The sequence below is a fragment of the Leucopleurus acutus genome (assembly GCF_964270905.1).
Source record: "Leucopleurus acutus genome assembly, chromosome: 5".
NCBI lineage: Eukaryota > Metazoa > Chordata > Mammalia > Artiodactyla > Delphinidae > Leucopleurus > Leucopleurus acutus.
In genome coordinates this window covers 28,025,517-28,040,148 of record NC_139147.1, presented here as the reverse complement: position 1 = coordinate 28,040,148, position 14,632 = coordinate 28,025,517, and the positions used below count along the sequence as shown (strand labels likewise).

At 32.6% G+C, this 14,632-nt stretch overlaps 1 protein-coding gene across 1 annotated transcript in view; it reads left to right on the top strand.

Annotated features, from left to right (window-relative positions):
• USP25 (ubiquitin specific peptidase 25) overlaps window positions 1-14,632 on the top strand; it is a 139,955-nt gene that overhangs the window by 32,107 nt on the left and 93,216 nt on the right. Inside the window, 2 exon segments of the mRNA XM_082840200.1 lie at window positions 2,164-2,287; window positions 12,286-12,448. Coding sequence (XP_082696326.1) covers window positions 2,164-2,287; window positions 12,286-12,448 — 287 coding nt within the window.

Genomic DNA, 14,632 nt, shown 5'->3' with positions numbered 1-14,632 from the left:
AGTCTGGTTACCACTTCTACTCTATCTCTTGACATACCTGAAGCTGTAAATTGGATACTGGATTGCTACTGTGGAACAGCCCACATTTCTTCAGTCATGCTGGAGAAAAACAGCCAAAAGCAGCAGGATAGTGGCTTCCCCCCTCAGGTCTGCCTTCCAAATCTTATGCTGATGCATCCGATTGGTGGAACCTAAATTTTATCCAGAACCATAACTGCAGGTGAATCAGGAAAATAGGCTTGTTTGTTTTAATCTTTTCAGCTTCTGTAGTTGTAGAAGGCACACAAGGAGGATGAGAGATTGGAGTCTGAGGGCTAATTGATCGTGTCCCCAAAACCTGTTTTTCTGCTTCTTTGTGATTTTCAGGTTATTTTCTTTACTTCCATTATTCTCTCTTTACTCACCCAAGTTCTAGTCATTATTTAATGATCATGATAGTTCTCATTTTTATGAGGCCACTTCATGCCTCTCCAGTCCTAGCTTCTTTATCAATATTTCAGCTGGACTGAGTGACTACACCCGGTGATACCCATCTACAGCTGTGGTTTGGTGGACTCGGAATTTGTAAACCAGAATTAGGAAACCTTTGGCCTGCTGACGTACGTATGCATGCTTCATCGTTTCACTTGCTCTATAACTCTGTTCCACATTTTACTTGACTGAGTTTTTTGGACCTTACTTACTACATTTTTGTGAGGTTTTGTTATACTCTCTAAGAACATTAAAAAAATCTTCCGTGGCCAACTGTTATTTTTAATATTCTCATAAGCTGCTGTTTGGAGAAAAAAGTGTATATAACAATAGAAGTAGACTTTTGAAACTATCAATATACTTTATTTTTTATTAAGTGCAAAATATTTTTTTTTCTAGTAGTTATATATAACCCTGTAGCCAGATTTGAAACTATCAATATACTTTATTTTGAAACTATCAATATACTTTATTTTTTATTAAGTGCAAAATATTTTTTGAAACTATCAATATACTTTATTTTTTATTAAGTGCAAAATATTTTTTTTTCTAGTAGTTATATATAACCCTGTAGCCAGATCGTAAAATGAAGACACTTTATCTCCCATCCCCAACCCTTTTGTTTCTCTCTTATTCTAAGATTACAAAGAAAAAAATTAATTTTAACATGTCTCGAATACAAATAAACAAAGTGATTATAAAACTTGTCCAGGATACCAACCAGCATAATCCCAACTATGCAAAGATAAGGTAGTAACAGCTATACTTCTTTCTCTTTCTCATCCCATTATTTTATAATATCCTACTTAGTAACATGTTATGGTCTATCATTGTTTAAATGATAATAGGAGTATAATTGACATCTTTTGAGGTAAGGAAATAAATCGATGTATATTGGGAAATTGGATTAAAAATCAGTTTTTTTGAATGTGGTAATAGTTGTAGACTTTATTCTTTGGAAGAAGAACACTTACAGCATCTAGACTACTTTATTTTATTCTAACAAAAGAAAACCTGTCATTTACTTGCATATTTTTCTTTTTTGTGAAATGAAAACTTTTTTTAATTAAAAGGAATGCATAGAACATTAAATAGAAAGTGAAAGATCCTTATACTTCCTTCTCCCCATAACCCTCCTCATCGAAATTAACCACTGTTAACAGCTTCATACATTCATCCAGACTTTAAAAGTGTATATAAACATAGATATATATGGTCAATTAGTTTCTGAAACATAGTTTTTGAGAGCTCATGTAATTATTATACTTTAATTAATGTCTAGGTAGTATAGCCGACTGGAATGTGTGTGTATTTGGGTTGACTTCAGAAAGCATAAATATAAATGTTTAATTATGTTGGCTTCAATTTTTGTTGTTAAAGAACCTGTTTTTAGCAGTCTTTCTGCTTATTAGCTTTTAATCAGAGACGTCATAGTAAATATTGAGATTCCTCTGTAATGAAAAATATTTATACTCTTAATTGCTTTAGGTATATTTTATAGAGAAGAACATTAAATTTCAAAGTATAACCAATTTAAAAAGTTTGCATTCTCTTCAGAGAGGCTCTTATACAGAATTAAGTTGGTGCTGACTTTGATTGGAAAGGGTATATTGGGTATAAAATCTCCATTATAAGAATTACCTTTCATTTTGTTTGACTTTTAATTTTGAGAAAGATAGTTTTGCTTTTCAGATGTGATTGATCTCACTGGAGATGATAAAGATGATCTTCAGAGAGCAATTGCCTTGAGTTTGGCGGAATCAAACAGGGCATTCAGGGAGACTGGAATAACTGATGAGGAGCAAGCCATTAGCAGGTAAAAATATAATTTGTATAAAGTAGATATAAATACTATTTATAATAGAAATAATAATTGACTTTAATTTGAAGAGGCACAAAGATATACTTTGCAATTCTAAATAAACTATTAATAAACTTAGTATTGTTTTTATATTTTATGTAACTCAGATTTTCTTATTCTATATTCAACTGCATTTGAAACTTAGATTGTTTTTAGGATTTTGGAGCAGCATTGTGGGGCATTAAATTTAGGTATATATTTTAATATTTCTTTGATTTTTTTCTTTCTTCCCCTAATTCCTTTTGGATACATTGTCCAATTCAATTTATAGTCATTTATGGCCAGGGTCAACAAACTTTTTTCTGTAACGTGCCAGTGGTAAATATTTTAGGCTTTGTCAGACATCTGGTTTCTGTTGCAGTTGCTCAACTCAAGTGTTGTAGTGTAAAAGCAGCCATCGATAATGCATAATTTAATGAGGGTGGCTGTGTTCCAGTAAATCTCGATTTACAAAAACAGAGGGCCAGCTGGATTTGGCCCGTGGGCCATACTTTGCCAACTTCTGATCTATAATATGATAGTATATTTATAGTTTTTTTTTTTTTTTTTTTTTTTTTTTTTAAGAAATAAGCAAGATTCCAAGATGTGTGATGGAATGCATCTTTTTTTTTTTTTTTTTTTTTGCGGTACGCGGGCTTCTCACTGTTGTGGCCTCTCCCGTTGCGGAGCACAGGCTCTGGACGCGCAGGCTCAGCGGCCATGGCTCACGGGCCCAGCCGCTCCGCGGCATGTGGGATCTTCGCAGACCGGGGCACGAATCTGCGTCCCCTGCATCGGCAGGCGGACTCTCAACCACTGCGCCACCAGGGAAGCCCTGGAATGCATCTTTTGATTTAATTACCAAAACTTTTTAGTTTGAAAAAATTTGATCCACCAAAGGATTAAATAAGTTTGATTTAAAAAATAAAACTTTAAATTATAACTAAACATAATCTTCTAAACAACTCTTTGGAGCCAATGGTAAGTTTATCTTACTGAAGAAGAAATTTGTCTTTTAAGAGGTTAAATGATTTTCCAAAGATACACAGCTAAGATGGGTCTTATGACTCCAATGTTCTTTTCCCCTGTTAACAAGAGTTGTTTGGTAGCAGAATGTACCAGCTTTCTTAGATAATTTCCCTTGGCACAATATTAATAGTACATTTCTTTCTGAGTAATCTGAGATTACCGTAGGAGATGCCTCAAAATGCTATGTTTAGCAAAGGCACATAATTTTTTGTAGTAATACTTTTTAATGTCTTTGTTACTTTGGAAACTGCTTTGTATAATAAGATATCAAGATGGCAAGCCTTAATTAAAATTCATTATCCTCTTTAGTTGTGGCTAATATCATTTAACACCAGCAATTTTAAATGAAAACCAAAAGTACATGTGCTATTTTTAGACATTTTATTTAGGCTTATTTTTTGAAGGATTTGGAGAAATTATAAAGTTAGATTTTGTCTTATAAAAATGAATTGGAATGAAATATTTGTCTTGAATAATTATAAAATTTGAAAATACTTAAGCTTTATGAGAAATATTTTAAACATGAAATACATCAGTTGCAATTCATATTTAAGGGGAATGATAATCTAGTATGTGAAAAAGAGATTATAAAATAGAATATATACTATGATACAAATATTTTTAAATGTATATATATTGTTATATATATTAATTTATATTAGTACATAAATAGAAAAAAGTCTGGAGGATTATATACCAAGTAGTGTCAGTAGTTTTGTATCCTGTGTTTTCTAATTAAAATAACATAATTAGATAATCAGTAAAAATAAATAAATAAATAAAAGTTAAGAAATTTAGATTATTCCTAATCTCTATTACGTACAATATATGTTATATATTCTTTAAGATACTGATTTTTGTCCAAATGGAAAAAAAAACTCTTTAAGTTAATGCACTTTTTTTCCCTTGATCTTTTAATTTTAGTATACTCTTAAAATAGTAAATACTTTGCAAGTATTTTTATTGTAGATAGCATTGCAGAGAATTGCTATAGTGTAGTATAACAAAATTTTATGTAAAATTATACTCAGAAGTAAAAAAAAATAATTTACTGTTGCAAAATGTAATTTTTTCCTTGATATGCATAGATTTTATAATATATAGTTAACAAAAAAGTTAACTGCAACATTCAGTAAATAAGCACATTTATAAATCATATTGTATTAGGAATAAGGGAATATGAGAATTCTAGTTAAGCATTTGACAAATATAACATTGCAGTGAGTTTTATTAAGGCTTAGACTCTAAATTCAAAAGGGAAAATGGTGAATTTTTTAAGGAAAACATTTATATATTATGCTTAAAAGTAAATTTATTTGTTCATTACCTAGTAAGTTCAGATGACAAAATCTTGCCAAGTAAAATCCTAGAATCATTTGACTATGGTTGTATTTCAGTATACATACTTTAATATGAATTCACACATTTGGAATACTGCGCTATTGTGTACACCTAGATGAGATAAAACCTTTTTACATCTTACAATCTTGTGTTCAGGCACCCATAAATTTCATGGTAAAATTTCTTAAGTTGAACATTTTACAAGTGTACTTCTTAATATAATTACTTCTTAATGTCAGGATTGGATGCATTTATTATAATTATCTTAGTTATCACTGCACAGACAGGGAACAAGTAGAGTATGGATAGTAGAAATTTGTTAATAAACTGCATTGTGGCTAGTTTGTGTCTAGCATATTTGTTGTGAAAATGGCTTGCCTCATGAGATGACTTTGAATAAGTTGGGTAGAAGGTAGGGCTAGGTTCTAGTTAAAATTGTTACAAAGACCACACCTTCAACAGTTTCAGGAAACATGGTAGACTAAAACAGATATTCTAGTGGAAACAACCAGAATGTGTTGTTTCTGTTGGGATGTAAAATATTTTAAGATCTCTTGAAAGTATTATAGAATTGTTAAGATAGTAAGGACTATAATCAGACTAAATCAAAGTGAAAGGTGGAACCCAAAGAAGTAAGTTCGGAATGCTGAAAGTCACTTTTTGACATGATGACATTTGTTTGTGTGTATAAATTTGAATTTCAGTTTTGATATCCTTGTTGAATGTGGGAAAAAGAAGTTAAAGGCCATTGTCAATATTAGGTGGGAAGTTTTAATAAATCATTCCCCTCGTAAAGTTATGTCAATGGATGACATATTCACAAATAAGGGTAAATCAGAACTATCCCCCCCTCTGAAACCCCTATAATACTACAAAGACAGTTGCCTTAGCTATGAGGAGTGTTGTTGGAGGGGATGAGATTTGCTCCTGAGAAGTTATACCATGGTTGTACAGCTGAAATTTGTGTCACTTTAATGATTCAATAGATCTCTACTTGAAAAAGTACTGTGAAAATATCTTCTAGAAATGAAAATAAGAATTACTAAATTTAAAAAAAGGAAAAGAAAAAACAGAACACAGGTTTAATAGCAGATTAGAAATAGCTGAAGAATGTATTAGTAGACTGTAAGCTATACGAGAAGAAATTATCCAATGTGTAACAGATAGCTAAAAAGTTAAATAATATGAAGAAAGGTTGAATGACACGGAGAATAAAATGAGTAGGTCTAACATACATTAATTGGTGTTACAGAAGAAGAGGAGGGAGGGAGTCAGAGGCAAAATTTAAAGTGATAATCACAGAATTTTTTAGAAGTGAAGAGGTAACTTGTAATTTCATGAGCCAACAAATCCCAATCAGAAAAATGAAAAGAAACCCACACATAAATTCATTATAGTGACACTCCAGAATACATAAGACTGGGAAAATCTTAAAATTACTCAGAGGAAAAAGGTAGAATTATCCTAAAAATAGTACCAGTGAAAGTGACAAATGACACAAATTTACATAGCAGTTAGACACATGAAAATAATAAGTTCGACAAGTTAAAAGTGGACAAGTTGCCATGTTGGGTATGATGATAGATTATAGCAGTGGTGGTAATCTCTGTGGTGCAAGTTTGTTGAATCACCTCATTGGAGAACAGCCACCACTATATATCCAACACAATGGCTAAAATGAAAAAGACTGACAATATCAAATGTTGGCAAGCATGTAGAGCAATTGGAAGTGTCATATATTGTTCGTAAGAATGTATAATGGTACAGCCACTTTGGAAAACTGGGAATTTCTAGTGTATTTCAACATATATTATGCTAGGACTTAGCATAGTCCACGTTTCCACTTCTAGGTATAGACCCTTGAGAAAGAAGCACATGGTGCCTTTATTGATAATAACTAAAAACTGTAAACAACCAAATATCTGTAAGAGCAGAATAGTTAACAGTGGTTGTATATTCACACAGTAGAATACTAAGCAATGTAATGGAAAACATTTTCCTGGTAATTTAAAAAATGTGGAGGAATCCACAAAGTAACATGTTGAGTGAAAGAAACTTGACACAAAAGAGTAACTGCTGTGTGATTCCATTTATGTGATGTTTAAGGACAAGCAGAACTAGTTTATTGTGGTAGAAGTCAGATTGGTGATTATCTGAGAATTAGAGAGACACTATTGATTGGGAAAGGGCATGACAGAATTTTGGGGAATAATAGAAATTTTCTATATCTTTGTCTGGGTGGTGGTTACATGCAGGGTGGTATTCATTGGTAAAAATTTCACTGAACTATACATTTAAGGTTTGTGTTTCTTATTATATGTAAATCACCTCAATAAAATACTCTTACCAAGAAAAGATGTATTTAGCCCTGTTGGTTGATAATCAGTATAAAAAAGGTTATGTTTTTATGTATAAGAAAGAATGATAAGGAGAAAATTTTAAAAGCTACCATTTATAACACATAAAACTATTAAAGACCAGAAATAAATCTAATAAGTGTGCAAGAACTTCTAAGAAGAAAATTATTAAATAACACTGAGACATATTAATAAATATGGAAATAATTGGAAATATATTCTGTTTCACAAATTGGAAGACTGAATATTGTAAAACTGGTTAGTTCTCCTTAAATTAACTTATGGGTTTAGTGTGATCACAATCAAAATACCAATAGATTTGTTTTAAAGGAACTGTAGAAGATGAATACTCCCTTCGTCCCTCCCTCCCTTCCTCGCTCCCTCCCTTCCTCCCTCCCTCCCTCCCTCCCTCCCTCCCTCCCTTCCTTCCTCTTCTTCCTTCCTTCCACCTTCTTTTTTCTTTTCTTTTTGGTTGATCTGTATAGCTTAAATGATATGCATGTTTTCCAGTGAGTATGTTGCTTGCTTGGAATAGACTTAGATGATCCAAAGTGGAATATTTTCTATAATGCAGTTTAAATAACAATACAAAAGAAAACAAGCAAAAAAAAAAAAGCCCTCAAAATCAGTACGATAAAATTCTACTAGGAACATGAACACTTACTGTAAGTAAGTGCTTTAAAGATTCATTCAATATAGTGTGTAGAAGGAAAAGAGACAGCAAAACATTTTATCATCTTTTTATATTGTTGAATGCCATGGTCATGACTAGTGTTGAGAAGATAAGGTGATTGTAGTTGGGGTTGGTGTTTGTGGCTTTTGGGCTTGCCTTTTTCAGTATGCTACATTTTGTTCTAAGCTATTTCTGAGCTCTGAGATTTGCAGTGTTATTTTTTTATTCTCTCTCTCTACTTGCAGCCTTAATATCTGAAATGTAGCTATTGGCATACTTTACACTTTAAAGCCTGGGTAGAGTCATTGGCTTTACTTTGTTTGGTGAGGCCAGGGAAGGAACCCTTATGAGGACTTGCCTTTATATGACGCTTATATTAATATGCCAGGACTGGACTATAGCAAAGGACAAGGGCTTGGGAATGGAGGGCTCATATTTGGGCTAGAGGTTGGGCTTTTGCCAAAAAAAAAAGAGAGATAGCAACATCTAATATTTTAATCTTCCATCTACTTCAAACACTTGTCTAGCCCCTGGTTTTTTTGTTTTTGTTTTTTTTTTGTGGTACGCGGGCCTCTCACTGTTGTGGCCTCTCCCATTGCGGAGCACAGGCTTCGGACGCGCAGGCTCAGCGGCCATGGCTCATGGGCCCAGCCGCTCTGTGGCATGTGGGATCTTCCCAGACCGGGGCACGAACCTGTGTCCCCTGCATCAGCAGGCGGACTCTCAACCACTGCGCCACCAGGGAAGCCCTAGCCCCTGTTTTTTGTTTTTGTTTTTTTAAAATCATGTACGCTCTAGGGATGAAACAAATCCATGTTTCTATCCTCTGGTTGCTGGTGGGAGAGACTGGTTGATTAATAATTTTGTGCAGTGTAATAAATGTATTTATAAAGTCTTTTAGGATCCAGGAGGAAGTGGTAGGAGGAAACCTAACTGGAGCATGTTGTAAGTCCTTGGTGATTAAAAAACTAAATGTGTTATAAGCTCTAAGTGAAGATCACAAAGTCATGGCATTCTTTAATCTACTATTTTTAGTACCATAATTCTACCATATTACCATATGTTTAAGGAATATTACAATAAATCTACTTCTTTAAAACTCATGCTTTTATTATAATGAATGATGATCTCTACCATATGACTGAATTGAGTTATATGAATATTTAATTATATACATTTAAGTATGTATACCAACCCACCAAAAATAAATGTGGTTTAGAAATGGATACTTCAAAAATTTTTATATCTTTAGGTCACTTGGAGAAACAGTGAACATGTATGTCTTAAGCTCTACTCAGTTATTACAGTTTGTATGTAATTTTACCTCTGTAAAAAGTTTTATGGGAATGCTGGAGAGATGGTATCTTCAGTTTATATCCTTGACTTTCTTTCCCTCCTCTTGTAACAAAAAGTGCAGGTAAGCTGCTTGGTCCTAGAAAGTACATTTGAGGCCATACATTCTCCCAGAAGTAGGCAAGGGAACTAAAAAGCTTATATTATCTTATCACATTAATGTTTCCATACAACGTGAAAATCAGATGTATTTTCTTGGCGGGAGGGGGCTGAAGAGGAGGGTGCCTGAACTGACTGTATTTTTAGTACCATAATTCTACCATATTACCATATGTTTAAGGAATATTACAATAAATCTACTTCTTTAAACCATTAAAAAAATGGAACCATTAAAAAACCATTAAAAGAACCATTAAAAAAATACTTTCTGGTTTTTAGTTTTTAGTAATGTTAACTAGATCTGGAATTAGAAGAATGTCATTATCTCAGGGGAGTCTAGATTGTAGATTTGGGATGGGTTGTTGACACTTGTGGGGAACAGGAGACCTAGTTTTACTCAATATGGTCTTGAGGCTGAGTTGCATTTTGTTATTAACTTCATGTGACTTATTCTTTCAATTTTTAATATTTATTTTTTTAACCTCTTTATTGGCGTACATGTGACTTATTTTTAGACTTTAATTTTTGTAGACAGTACATTTTATAGAAATCAGGTCTTCTCAAGTTTTCCATGACTGTTGTCTGTGTGACCCGTTTCCTGGTCATTATGATACAAATGATCTGGTGTGTTGGCATTGAAAAGGGTTATTTCTAATTAGTATTTTATTATAATTAGAAGTTTAAAAATATGTAATGGTAGAGGGTCATCCACCTAGAAGATTTAGGAATGAGTGTAGTTCTCCTTGTTCTCCTTCACTTTTGATCAGTTTATGCTTTTGGAATATACTGTAGAATCCTCTTTTTTAATGGTTATTGTACATGCCCACTGGTGCTAATCAACTGCTTTATGCCTCTTCTGTCCCTTATATATGACCGCTGGTGCTAATTCTTCTTTCCTGTTTGTGTTATTGTTGCTACTTCACCCAGAACCCATTGCTTGTTTTTTAGTTCATTCATTTCTAATTACCAATGAGGAATAAGGTTCCTTTATTTATACTTCTGGATATACATATGTTACAAAAGGAGCAAACTTTTCAAATGAAAACATTCCCATTTATAAAAGTCAATAAATAATTAAATATACCTTGTTATATAAAATAGACTTTGGTGTTGTATTTACCTTTTGTATACCATGTGTTAACTTTTCTCTTTTGAAGTAGTCGCCTTGTACAAATTTAATTGTTCCAGTTGATTATTCTCATTCTTGTATTACATTATGTTGAATTGTACAACTTGAACAGTAGGAATTCTCTCAGGTTGGCTCTTTGACTTACCTCCCCCTTATGTTCTTTAAAACTTATTTCTGATAAGAGTGGGATGTTCTAGATAAATGCTGACTTTCTTATGCCCCAATTCATCTAATAAATACCTTCCAAGGAGTTCTACTACTTTTTAGTGGTCAATAGTTTAAGAGAAAAAGCTTGTATGGGCTGAGGTTGCATGGAGAGTTGATATTTAGGCAGAGTACTGCTGCTAATGTTGGACCACTCTTAAAAGTGTATACTGTTTATTTTTAAATATGTGAGTTTACTTTGATCTTTACATTGTAATGTATCATGTTGTTTTATTTTTTAATTAATTAATTAATTTATGGCTGCGTTGGGTGTTTGTTGCTACACACAGGCTTTCTCTAGTTGTGGCGAGCAGGGACCTTCGTTGCGGTGTGCGGGCTTCTCGTTGTGGTTGGTTTCTCTTGTTGTGGAGCACGGGCTCTAGGCGTGTGGGCTTCAGTAGTTGTGGCACACGGGCTCAGTAGTTGTGGCTCGCAGGCTTAGTTGCTCCGTGGCATGTGGGATCTTCCCAGACCAGGGCTTGAACCCGTGTCCCCTGCATTGGCAGGCGGATTCTTAACCACTGTGCCACCAGGAAGTCCCTATCATGTTGTTTTCTGCTTTCTTTTTTTCAGTATGTGGTTTTACTGATTCCCAAAGAAGACTCTATCCTACATTCATATAAGTTATTTTAAGTAATACTAGTTTGGAATCTAATACATTGTATCTAATGTCATGTTGTAAGGTTAGAGACAAAAGAATAATTTACTTTTTCTGCATAATTAAGGAAGATAGCTATATTATTTTGACATTAATCTGATAGAGCAAAATCTTTAGGAGAAAAATAGTGTAGCATGAATGAGATCTTCTCAAGAAGCCAAAAACGTTGAAAAAACTTACTCTTGCTGAGGTTTTGTAATGAATACAGAATGCGTTAAGATATTTAGCTATTATTTATGCTTATTTAGAATAGTAAGTAACACATGTCTTGAGCAGGCAAAAATGCATGGTTAGTTTATATGTGAGGATTAGGGTTTTCCAGCATGTTGTTACATGTTTAAGAGCAAGAAGAACACCATTAAGCAAAGTAGCATTACTCTTAGCCATGTTTAGATATTTTAGATATATTTTTAGATATTGTGTAAGTGCATTTATTTTGAAGAGGTTAATCTTTTATTATTCTGATATGTAGATATTTGTTTCAGTAGATTTCTCCCTAGGCAAACTTTTGGGTAAAGAAGTGAACACATAAATATTCTCTCCCTTTATTTAGCTCTTGTAGAATCATGGATCTCTAGAACTGAAAGGAACCCTATAATTTACTTTACCCTTTTTATAATAGAAAAGGAAATTAATGGTCAGAGGAATAAAAGTACAGTTTTTTTCAATTTTTAGTTTTCTTGATTCAAAGTAATTCTTATAAAAATAGTCATTATATTATATTGTAAATATGTATTTCAATACAGTGACTTTTCAGAAAACTTATCTAGGTACTGTATCCCTGGTACTAAGCCTCTAATTTGTTGAAATATAATTTAATATATTTCCTATTACTGTCTGTATATATATAGACAGTATAATATTCCTATAATGCTGTCTTTTTGTGTTTGAAATTTCCTTTTTCTGAGAAAAATAGGCTGCATGCCTCTTGATGTGTTGGCATTGCCACGGCTATGTTCTTAAAACTAGCCTCCGCTTGAGTAAATTTAGTTTTAAATATTACTTCCCCAGATGGATTGTCTAGAGCTTAATCTATTAAAATCCTTAGTTTATAGTATGCTATTTTCTAGGGTACAGCACTAAATTAATACTGTACTTTTTTTCCCCATCATCTTCTTCCCATTGTTTTAGAGTTCTTGAAGCCAGCATAGCAGAAAATAAAGCATGTTTGAAGAGGACACCTACTGAAGTTTGGAGAGATTCTCGAAACCCTTATGATAGAAAAAGGCAGGACAAAGCTCCTGTTGGACTAAAGAATGTTGGCAATACTTGCTGGTTTAGTGCTGTTATTCAGGTAAGAGTCTTTATGCAGATCTATTTGGTGGGCCTGACAGCAATGGAAAGTGGGTTGGGGTTGTGTTTCTTTTAAGCTGTATACTTTATATATAACTGCAGATCAGGTTTTAGTATGCCTTTCTGTCTACTAACCTAGTTTGGGGATTGCAGTATTCCGCACCCCACTTTGTTCCTCACTCCCAGTATGGAGTTTTAATGATAGAACACTACCTAATGCCTTATTCAGAATTAATTTTTCCTCCTTCCCATTTGTTGGGAATTGTCAGAGTGGAAAGAAAATATTTTTGTATATAAATCCCTGAAAATTTAGGGAAGGATGTAATCAAGGTATGAAACCAAAACTGGTTTTTTTTTGTGAGTCAGATCAGAATTATTTATATATAATGGAAAATATCATTCAAGAATTATAGTCATTTAAATACTATTTTTATGTAAGAGAGCATTTTATTTGAGGAGGGAACAGATTGACAAATAATTCTCAATACATATGTGAGAATGACGTAAAGAATAAATGTTGATAAATAAAGAATAACATATTTTCTTTCTAACTTGGAAAGGCCTTAATGAAATGTTTCTAGAGCTCCTTATTCTAAAATGAAAAATGTTTGTATGCATAGATATCCATCATCTTCTCAGTTTGGACTAATTTTCTTTTTTTTTTTTAAACTTTTATGTGATATGACTTTTGACATAAATCTTTACCATTCTCAGACATTGATAATGTTATCTGTCAAATTGTAAAACGTTAAATTAAAGTCTCCTTAAATAAAACAATCTATGAATAACATGCTCTTAATTTTAATTGCCATTTAGGAAAATTAATATTTGTGCTTATTTTCCTAATACAGCTGAATTGTAGCTTATTTATTATTTCTGATGTGTACTTTTTAAATCATTAGATGTATTCTAATTTACATTCTTTTACATTCAAAATATCTCTTCATTTTGTACTTTTCCAAAACTGTATACTGCATAAACTTTCATATGATATTAATGCAACTCACAGGTTATTAAGTTCATTTCTACAAGGTTGTTAATTGTGTTCTCGAGGCGATTAACCAGTAGTTTTAACTTTTTTTCTACTTCCGTGTTATAATTTCCAACTCTTTTCTGCCTTTCTGGCAAATAATATTATATAATTTGATTTCCTTTGGTTTTCTGGATTTATGCCTCACTTTTTAATAAACTGTGGTATACGCTAGTTAATAATATGGTACGTTATTTGTTTTCCAGCCTATTAAAATGTTAAGGAATACCTGGATTAGCATAAATTTGTGATGATACTTTTGTTCTTGGCCTTGAGTATGCATTAATTGTTCACTTACATACCAACAATATCTCAAACTTTATTTGCTATCTTAATCTCTTAGATCTTCTTAATAGGCTATCTTGCTTTACTTGCACTGTAAGGGCTTTTTTGCATTTCATTGTTCAATATAAATTTCATAATTTAGTCATCATTTTAAAATATGAAGCACAGTTTTAAGGCTCTGATCTGAGTGTTTATGAGTATGCTTTGCAGCCTGTATTTGGACAAGTAGATGCTACCTTTACACTATTACAGCCAGTAAATGAGGCTCATTGATTAGCTGTTTCTCTTAGAAAACTATAAGAAGTAAGAAAGTGCTTCTAAAGAATCAATAGTTTAGTTAGAATAAACACCTAGGAGAAGTAACCGCTAACCTTGAAAAATTTGGATTATAATAAAGTAATAAGATACTGACTTGGGGATGTGGAAAAACATTAAGCTTCAGAGTTCAGAAAATTGTGGGTGGGAAGAAAAATTTATCTGGAGATAACTTCGTTTTGTTTTTGAATGTAATTTTAAAGTCTCTTAACCCATTTTAAGTACCTTTTACTTTTCATTTCTAGTAATTGAAGTATTTTATTTTTTCATTTCTTGACGTTTGCTTAATTTCACAGACATCTGAAATATAACAGTTTATCATCATAAATGGAACTTTTCACTTATGAAAGAAAATTTGGGTAGGAAATCTGTATTAGTGTTGGAAGTTTTTAAATTGTATTTTCCAAAGCAAGGTGGAACTTGTTCAGGCTGTGACATAAATGTACTGTGAAGTTTCAATTACAAACTTTTCTCAGGGATGGAATTTATTATACTTAGTTGGCAAGACTAGTATGAAACAACAGGGAATTCTTCTCTTTGTAAGTATTTCTACCA